The sequence below is a fragment of the Phoenix dactylifera genome, chromosome 17, assembly GCF_051530095.1.
Source record: "Phoenix dactylifera cultivar Ajwa chromosome 17, Ajwa_hap1_PhDact_Kaust_v1.1, whole genome shotgun sequence".
Taxonomy (NCBI): domain Eukaryota; kingdom Viridiplantae; phylum Streptophyta; class Magnoliopsida; order Arecales; family Arecaceae; genus Phoenix; species Phoenix dactylifera.
The window spans coordinates 9316220-9326449 of record NC_143206.1 but is presented as its reverse complement, the minus strand read 5'-3'; the positions used below and the strand labels follow the sequence as shown (position 1 = coordinate 9326449).

At 36.5% G+C, this 10230-nt stretch overlaps 1 protein-coding gene across 1 annotated transcript; it reads right to left on the bottom strand.

Moving 5' to 3' along the window:
• Positions 1–2730: 2730 nt before the first annotated feature.
• LOC103697193 (uncharacterized protein At5g19025-like) lies at positions 2731–9929 on the bottom strand. Its single transcript, XM_008779001.6, has 3 exons — positions 9189–9929; positions 3370–3405; positions 2731–2996 (listed from the first exon to the last, which is right to left on the bottom strand). Exons 1-3 carry the CDS (start codon positions 9902–9904, stop codon positions 2948–2950), a joined length of 801 nt encoding a protein of 266 aa, XP_008777223.4. The 5' UTR covers positions 9905–9929; the 3' UTR covers positions 2731–2947.
• Between the last annotated feature and the right edge of the window lie 301 nt (positions 9930–10230).

The following is a 10230-nucleotide window of genomic DNA, read 5'->3' as shown; positions in this document are numbered from 1 at the left end:
ATTGATTATGTTTTTATACTGATTCATCGCAATTTGTATTTATGTTTTATGTTATTATATGAATTGTCTAGTTAAGGTATTTATTATTTATTGGGATGTCAAGCTCATTATACAATTTTTTACTGTTTTTACAGATCCGAAGACAACTCGAGGATTTATCATGGAAGAGCGATTAGAAACAAAATTTTGACATCTTTATTTAAACTAGATTTTATTTTAGAGTTAATGCAAGATTTTGGATTATTATTAGCTTTATAAGACTTTTAATTCCATTATTTAATTAAAATTTGTATATTATTATTTAAATTATTTTTGTTGTCTGATTATGATAAAATTATGAGAAGCATTGCATGCTTGTGAAAAAAAAAATTTATAAGTATACGATAGTTACCGTAACCTCTGGCTCGTAATTTTGGATCGGAGGTATGACAATAAGTCACCATCCTGTGACCTCTAGCTGCAGCAGTAGCCACAACCTTCTACAGCTGCCATCTTTTGCTTTCCTGGCATGGATAGGCAAGTAGGCAGGTTTGGAGGAGTGAGAAAATGGCTGGGGACCGAGCAACATGAACGGCAAGACAAATGGAAGGTGACATCACGAGCACTTTACGTGATACTGGGATTTGAATTTTTATATGTTTCTTCGGGAAGCCGGAGGTAGGGTCACATCATATGGGATTCGTGAACTGGGTTGTCCCAATGGTCACTGATTTCCAGTCTTGTGTTACTTATCCGAATTCTGATACATGGCAAGATTTCTAATAACAAATCCCCTTGGAGAACTGCTTAGAAACAGAAATAGTGACCGTTCATTTGCGCAGCTATCACCATTCGCTGGAGTTGTCGCAAGTAAAATAGTGGCTGTTATGGCAGCCATTAATTAGTTCTAGCAGATTAATAGACATCAATGGTAAAATAACAGTCATGATCTGCCAAATCAATCCAAACCGCCTGATCCAATGTGTGCTGATCCGAACTAAATAGAATCAAGTCCATCCAATTCCACTTGATTCAAAACAGTTTGGATCGACTCCAGGCCATCCCGCGACAAAAAGTAGAGGAGGATACGGGCTATTCTCATCTCTTTTCTTGATGGTGAAGGGACATTGTACTCTAGCAAAAAAAAAAAAGGGACATAGTATAAGGAATGGAGCAATTTGAATGCTCAAATCGAATACCAGAGATCTATATATAAATTGAGGGCAAAATGGATTGAAGAATCTTTGATTGATTAAAGCTCTTTAAGCATTATTCATTAATATATCAAAAGCTATCTTTTTACAATCTACTAGAAGCATATATATACAACATTACTCCTAATTTGGATATTAAACCTGATACAAAATTATATTAGAAGACTCAAGAATTAGAAAATATGCTAGAATTATTCAACTATGAGTATAATAATCCAGCTAAAATTTGATACCACCGCAAATGAAAAATTTGTAAAAACAGTTGGCAAAAACCTCTAAATTCAAAAAAAAAAAAAAAACTTAATCGAAATCTTTGCCTACGAGTTCGTTCGTTATCTCCTGCAAAGCTCAGCATGATCTTGCTAGTCATAACACATAATAGCTACACCTTGTGATGCATAAAGAACGACAAAATTGTTTATTCTACGGCAAGATTAGGTTAGTAATAGTAGTTTAAAATCCTTAATTAAAAGATATTTGAAATATAGATGAACCTGATGATAATCAATCTCCAAATCTGCAGAGAATTGCAGAGGCTAAGACATAGATTTCTTATAAATCTCCGTGAAAAAGGTTGTCTTCAGATCATCTACAAGAGAAATTATTACCACAACTTTTACTAATTGAACAAAAATAGTACCCCCATTAACAACCCTGTAAATACATATGAAATAAACTAGATCATATAATAATATGCATCTTAATCCCAAGTTACATATATATATATATATATATATATATATATATATATATAAAATTATAATTGCTTCCAATAAGGAATCATATTATCTTGTAGAACAATATGAGACAAAATAACATTAAAACACCCTAAAACCATATTTTAAAGATCCATAAATCTTAAAATAATTTTAAAAATAAAAAAAATAAAAAAGAAAGAAAGGATAAAAAGAATTGAACCAATATTGAATGTTGCGCATCTGCATACCAAGTGCAGTCATGATTTTCGGCTCGGCACTGTACATACTTGACTAGTACAATTTTTGATACTGAGATTGCAGATATGGATAATGGTATACTTTAGTTTGATTATTACTGTTTATAAAAAAATAATCTATTTGCATAGAAAAAAGAATTTAATATATATTTTTAATTAAACAAACATTGGAATAGCAGTTCCAATACATGAAGGCTACTAAAACAAGATGACAGCTAAATAACAGCTTACTTTATAGTGCAACAGGTGCACCTCAAACTATCACCATAGTTTTTAACAAAAAAAAAAAATATCACCATAGCTACAACAACATTATCACTGGCAGACATTTCAAAACATGAAAATTTGACAGCACCATTTTAATCTTTTGCCGAATCTTTTCTACAAGTTAAAATGGCCGCATTCTACCAGAGCATCAGGATCAGTCCAAAGAAAGCTTGCATTAAACCCCCCACAGAATGTACCCTCCCCCACCTTAGGAAGCCACACAGGATGCTGCAGCAAAATAAACGAGAACCCACCACTTACTGGATCTATGTAAATTACCTTCCAATGTTCTCTTCTAAGCCAACCACATCTTAATTTTATCTCACAACCTCAATCCAATTTTATGACCAAAGGCCCCACTGCAAACTAGAAGAGAAAGGGATTAATCAAGACTTGTTAGTGAATGAGGAATGCGAACAATTTGACAACACACAGAATTCTCTCCCTCAATGCCATGCATCCCACAGAAACCAGCCTCCCATGAAAGTGACCTGTCAGCCAAGGTCCCAGCAAGGTCCTACGCTCTTGTCATTCACGTCAACAGGTATTGACAAGATGAGAACCTAAAAAAGCTGCCTCCGCTGTAGAAGTACAATGCCAATAAGGTGAAGGAGTAATTACTTTGCAGACTGAAGAATAATGACAGAAATGATGATGCTGGAAGATCGAAAATAATGTCATTTTTTCCAGCTTTTCTAAATTATTGTGCATCAGCTGCTGTTCCATAAATTGCGTTCATAACCATATGGAGAGAGAATATTTATAGTGAGACGCACACTTTTGGATGGTGGCAAACCCTACCCAGAACTATTTTCATCATCCTTTTTATTCTTCCATTTTTTAATCATCAATTAGTAGTAAAAGTTTTGGTGAAGAGCAATATCCAAGGCATTTAAGTCCTTTTAGAAAAAAAAAACAGATTGAACTAATAGATAAGACACCAACAGCAGTCACCTTTTTCCACCCTCAAGTGCCAAAGTCGCCATGCCCCTGCACCACCCATCATAATGTCTGATCAGTATGGCACAAGAATATAGCGTTATGGGAAAAACTAAAGCTAAATCACGTAATTTGGACTTCAGCAGAAAAACAGTAACAGAGCTGTCAAATTAAAATAATTTGGCATTGGCAACAGAGCTATAAAATTACAGGAAATTTTGTCATACTGAGGTTGTTCGCAATTCCTAATGATCAGGAGAACTGCCTGTCTGGCACCAGAATTATTTAACTCTTTCTTAGTGACTATCAAAGAGATTTGATGGCCAAAATACTCAACTTATGTGTAGAATAGATCGACTCTGATCAGAGTTAATTTGCCAACCCACAATCACTAAGCCTACAGTTCCAGATTTAATATACAGAAGATACTGAAGTATTAGAATTAAAGTTTATGGGCTAACAGAAGATTTTATGTGTGCATCAAATAAATTCGTTTTGTTTACATGACGTGTATACGTCATGCCATACAATGGAAATCAAAATCCATGGGACGATTCATGAATTTGTAATAGAGAAGAGCTATTTATTCATTGTGGAACAAGGTATATCATCAGATCATTTGCTTAGCAACACAAATGGGTTAGCTAAGCAATCTTAATTTGGGTGGTAAGTGGAGTCTTTTGATGGAAGTGATTGATATGCTCCTAACGTGCCACAGCAACTGAAACAGCTAAGAATATAATTAAAAGGAGCATCATCTTGTAGGTTCTTCGCTGAAAATCCGCAACAAGAGCATTCAGATTGATAGCATAATTTCATTACAGACCTTTGACGTAAACTATCAGATCCAAGGATTAAGAAAGTGGTTCCAGTTGTTGGTTTAGTTGATGGACTAAATGAATTGGTGTTGGACGATTCTAAAACTGATAATGGTACTTTGAGAGGCTGCAACATTTTGCTGAAGATCTAAAATCATGGGGAAAAAGGAACCAAACAGAAAGATGCTACAATATCAAAACAGTCCAACTTTGTTCAGGTCTTACTGCAACAATCACAATATATCAGAGGTGTCCGACTCATCATTTGTGAAAAATGTGTTTTTAGATATCAAAGGTGCACTAATTGTGAAACTGTATCTGTGGCATGCTACATTGATGATCTTATAATATAAATATTATTTAATTATGCAAGATTCAGTTCAATACATGACTAAGAATCAAGAAATAATTACAGCTATAAGTTCCAATTCCGAGATTCACCAGACAAAATTTGAAAAGTTATTTCAGCTCCAAAAAGAATCGAATCATTTCTCTCTCTAAAATAAGGAAATACTGGGTTGAAACAAATGCAATATAACCCCTCTTCAAAACTTATACACAACACTGTCACTGGTTCCATCTGTAAGAAATGCAGAACTTGTTTTTGCAGATGGCAATGATATGTACTTATGTAGAGTTATCTAGATTAAATATTCAGACATTTAACCAGCTTAGGAGAAAATATAGGAGCATAACGACATATTTGGCATTTGGAAATATTTCAATTAGAGGCAATGATCTGTAGCTCAGAAACGAAAGAATGAAGAATTTGCCAGAAGTTCAAAAAGAATTCACATAATTAATATTTAGATAAGCAAATAATGTAAGATAATTTATATTCTTTATTTATTTGTACATGTAAAAAGCATAAAAGAGTTATTCCTAAATATTTGCACATCAAAAGAAATAAAAAAAAAACCATAAAAAAGCATAAAAGAGACAAGAACAATTAACAATGCAAAGGCACCATCACTGTTAGCAACAAGTACCATCATCAAATTATAATTCAGAATCTGTTCCAGATTAGTCATGAGAACTAAAAAATTTGTGTTAAATCCAAAAAACTCATAAATATTAAAAAGTTCTAGGTTGATTTGATTATCAAAGAATAATTTGAAGTATTATTTGTCCAGGAATCTTGTTACCTAGCTTAGGATAAAGAAGATGCAGGTCCAAATTTTGAGTAAAATGATTGATTAAAATGAGTGTATTTCTGATTTACCTTGTCAGAGTCAACTACTAATATCCATCTACTATTTATATTCAAAAAGAATTCAAATAATTAATATTTGGGACATGATATGCTGTACCATACCGTACCGAACGGTACCGAACATACCGTACCATACCGGTACTGGTATCGGTCTCGTACCGACATTCGGTACGCCAAGCCTACCGCATACCGTACTATACTGACACTATGCTAGTATGGCACCAATACGGAGTCCGGTACCGGTACAACGAATCTTGATTTGGGATAAAAAAATTAACAAAAAAGAATGTAAGACAATTCATATCTATTTTTTAATGTAAAATAGCATGAAAGAGAGAAGAACAATTAACAGTGCAAAGACACCTAAATTGTCAGCAACATGTAGCATCATCAAAATGTAATTCAGAATGTGTTCCATGAATTAGTGATGAATACTTTGTGCTGGAAACATAAAACTAGTCAATATTGAACAGTTCTGAGTTGATTTGACTATCCAAGAATAATGCAAAGTACCATTTGGCTATGAAAAGTGAGAACAGTACGAAATTTTCAATCATTCAGAGAATCTTGTTGTGAAGCATAGGATTAAGAAGTTGCAGGACCAAATGTTAACTAAAATGGGTTCATTGTGATTTACTTTAACAGAATAAATTACTAACATGGATCTACTATTTAAAAGGGAAAGGGTTTTGTGGCTAGACTCTCCCCACCTCATTACTTTTTGTTGTTGGACTCTACCCAAGCCCCTCATTCCCTTTGAGCATTCCTTGCACGCCTTCGGAAGTTGGACCACCCTCTTCCAGATGAAAAAACTAAAAACTAAAAGTCTTATCTTTATTGATAATTTTGGCTTTTAATCTATGTGCTCCTCTTTCTTTTTGCTTTCTCTTTAAAGAAGAGAAACAACAGAAGTGCAACAGCCAACAATAGGGGTTTATTTACCATGTTACTTGTAAATAACAGATGAACATCAGAACTATTCATGCTTTGTCTCACGTGCATCTATGTTCCTCAGAAAATTGCAGCCATCCATGATTCCTAAAACATACATTGCATGTATAAAAATATGCCAGGTTTATTAACCACCTCATTCTCTTATTTTTTAAACTATAAGTTGATCATATTGGATGGTGAGAAAAATGTCGACCTCCAATTTCAAAAGTGATACGACCTCAGGTCTGCAGCCAGAAATTAAGAAGACAGGCATGTTAGAATAGATGAAAGAAAAGAATATTAGAGAAACACCAGAATTAACCAAGGAGAGGAAAAAATCTGGATAATTGCAAAAACTAACCAATGAATCCTAAAATTTGTAATTTTATTTGTACTCCTACAAAGAAACACCTATCCTATATCAATGAAACTCTGTAGCTATCCAAAATTCTCAACAGTTTTTCCAGGACTCCTTTAACATGCCTTATTTAACATTCATGTCCCTCTTCGATATTCATAACCCCGAATTTTCTATTACAATGCAATTGGTAATCCCTCCCTTTCTCTCAAACTAACACTGCTCCTTCCTTGAGTAGCTACTCTAATATTATAAGATGTGTTCCCAATCAGCCACTTAGCTGACCCCATATTTGATAGGAAAAGACTTGGATGGTGGCGGTGATGAACCAATTGGCCACTTAGGGAACCTATAAGACCTCGTTAACTCAACCATGGCCCAACGGGCTAGTCTAATTAACCAAATATGGTTCTGTTCTAATTGAAAATAAGACCCGCCTTATCATTAAAAACCTGCCAATAATGCTGATTCTGTATGCCGACTTTTGATTGCAATATTCTAATTCTGGTGAATGAGGCCTTGCCTAAAGAACAAAGATCCAACCAGTCTTGAACTACAGTTTTCATTTCCGAACATGGAGACCAAGTACATAATATTTTATAATGGAGCCACCATTTCATTAAGAAATCTCTGGTTAGTTGACCTTACCACCACAGATTATAATTTGGAGAGCACCAAATGAAGATCCGAGAAGATCATCATGGAACTAATTCTTCTGCTTGTACATGGTTAATATCTCCATGTCCAAATCTTGCAAAGAATATTTTAGGATTTCTTTACCAGGGATTGGACTTCTACATGATAAGGCAATGAACCTTTGGAATAATCAAAGAGTCTCCTTTTTGATACTCGACTCAAACAAATTTCAGACTTGTAGAATAAGGACCTTCTATTATTTTCTTCAGCCCTAGTGAACAAATTTTATCACTAATTCTTTAATTTGTCACTAAATTTTTCTGTCCTGAGTTAATGAACCAAGCTTTTAAGAACATGTGGCAACATTTACAAATAACTAGTGATTTTTATTGTGATTCCACATATTATCTGAACTTTCTGAATTCCGCCCATATGTTGTCAATACCTTTTAGCTTGTCTCTATGTTATTTTGCTATTAAAATGTGAGACAGAAACAATACTTTCCACAGTGAAGGTAGCTGGCTTATTTAATTTTCTTGCTTACCTTTCTTTTTATTTTCCTTCTTTTCCATATTCTTTCCCTTCTCTCTCTCTTTTTTTCGGCCTTCCATGCTTGTCTCTCCTGTACTCTTTCTCACATCATCTGCAGGCCTAGAAGCCTTTTAAGAGCTCTCCTTGAGCATGGTGTGAGAGTTTTCATGCATCACATCTATGGCCTAGCTAAGTATGTTCTGGGGCCCAGCTAGTTGAGCTATTATAGACTGATTAACTTAAGTTATGGCTCTTGCAACTTAAAATATGGACTCATACAACACTTAAGGATATGTGTAATCAATCTCAATGGTCGGACAGAAAACACTTTAAACTTACACTAAACCCCTCTAGAGTATAAAATGATTATGACAAAACCCCTTAGAGTTTTTAAAAAGACCTCTGGATCTTAACAACAACTAAAGACTAAATTGGGTCTTTGATGCCCACCCATATCAGTGTCCTTTCTTCCTTCAATTATATGTCTTCTGCCAAAAAACTGCATCCCCATGAACAAGAAAACAATAAATCCAGACAAAAGTAGACAAAACAAGTCCCACCAAATGATCTGTTTGGACTTTTGCAATTGTTTAGATTACAAGTCAAGCATTCTTAATTTTTTATATTCTATGATAATATAGATAATGTTATTCTTTGTCATCTGTCAATTGCTTCTAATAATAGAGCCAAATGTTAGGATGAAAAAAGCAAAACAAAACCATTTCCATTTCGCTGATATTTAAGTGATGGAGATGATACTCCTTCCCGTACTAACGTAGTTTGGGTATGACGAGGGTAAAGAATTAGTAATTTTAAGTTGTTTGTTTTATTTTTATTAATTTTTTGTTTTATTAGTTCTCTGTCATTGAGAGAAGCAGGGATCATGACTTAAGAGTGTTTTGGTACAGCTGAGATTCAGCAAGCTGCATATCTAACAAAAGTTAATATACTACATGTAGTAAATTGTTTAATTCTTCTTTCTTTTTTTATAGATAAGTTAAGATTTCTTAAGGTTCTTCTCCTTCCTTCTTTTATTCCATTTGAATCAAATTGGTTGTGATCCCTAAAGTTTCATAGCACGTGATTCTACATATATTTCATCATCTTCTTCAAAACTGAAAACATCCATCCCAAAATCCTCAGTTTCGTCAAACAAACCTTGCGGTCATAAATCAGATACCAACAACTAAGGAACAATGGCACACTTTATCATGATCTACGTTAAGCTAACTAAAAATGAAATATTTTGATGCATTTTTCTTTGTCTTTGTTCAAAGACAGAAAAAGAATTAAAATAAGAGAAAACAAAGGGAGGGAGAGAATGAATGGGAGACAAGGAGCTCACTTTTTGTGGCGGCGGCCCCGCTTGGGGCCCCAGGCCTCGAGCTTGGCGATGGGGCACCCACATCGGGAGCGGAAGAGCAGCACGGCGCGGCCGTTGGGTGGAGCCAACCGCCGGAGCTCGGCGCGGAGGCATTCGTAGTCAGGATTGTTCCCCTGCTGCCCTCCCTTCCAAGGGAGGCCATCGATCTCCTTCCACAAGGCAGCGGCGGCGGCAGCAGCGGGAGGGGAGCGGAGGGCCTCCTCGGTCTGGAACTGGAGGTCGAACTCGAGGGCCTTCAGGAGGCCGCGGCAGCGGGGGTTGCCGCAGCGGCGGCGGGGCCAGAAGGGCCACCAGGGGCGGGCGCAGCGGGAGGGCTCGACAGCGGCGACGGCGGGGGTGGCGAGGAGGACGAGGAGGAAGAGGGCGGCGAGATAGGGGAGGGGGGCGGCGTGGAAGGAGTCGGCAAGGGGGCGGAGGAGTGGGAAGAGGAGGAGGGAGAGAGCGCGGAAGAGGGGAACGACGGAAGAAATGATGAGAAAAGCGCAGGAGAAGAGGACGAGGACGAGGATAAGAAGGTCGAGGGTCGCCGACGACGAGTGCTTGCACGGCAGCAGGCAGCTCGAATTGGGAATATGGTTTGAAGAATTAGGACCAGGGTTAGGGTTTCGTTTGGGTTCGAAGGAGAGGGAGGAGGAGGAGGAGGACATGGCGGTGAGGGGGCAGAACGGCCGGTGCATCGCTCGCTCGCGCTCTCTGCCTCTCTTGCTGCCGCCGCTGCCGTTTGCTTTTATTATTATTATTATTATTATTATTATTATATTTCTTTTTTTTTTCTTTTTCTTTTTCTAAAACGGGTGGATCACCCCTGAGTAGGATACACCCAATAAAGTCAAAAAATAAGATACCTTAAAGTGCCAGGTAGGGATGGCAAAATATAACTCGACCTGCCAACCCGATTCATGTACGACCCGCCGTAAAAAGATTCGGATTTGGCCTACATAAATTCGGGTCATAAACCGATTGACCCGTTTAACCTTTTTGTTAATTATGTCGGATACAGATT

Excerpts from the sequence above, each read along its gene's own strand:
- LOC103697193 (XM_008779001.6), bottom strand. The coding sequence starts at position 9,904 with ATGCACCGGCCGTTCTGCCCCCTCACCGCCATGTCCTCCTCCTCCTCC. Across the intron at positions 3,406-9,188 it reads CGGGGCCGCCGCCACAAAAA|GGGCATGGCGACTTTGGCAC; the intron begins GTGAGCTCCTTG and ends TGGGTGGTGCAG. Across the intron at positions 2,997-3,369 it reads GCACTTGAGGGTGGAAAAAG|CGGAGGCAGCTTTTTTAGGT; the intron begins GTGACTGCTGTT and ends GTACTTCTACAG.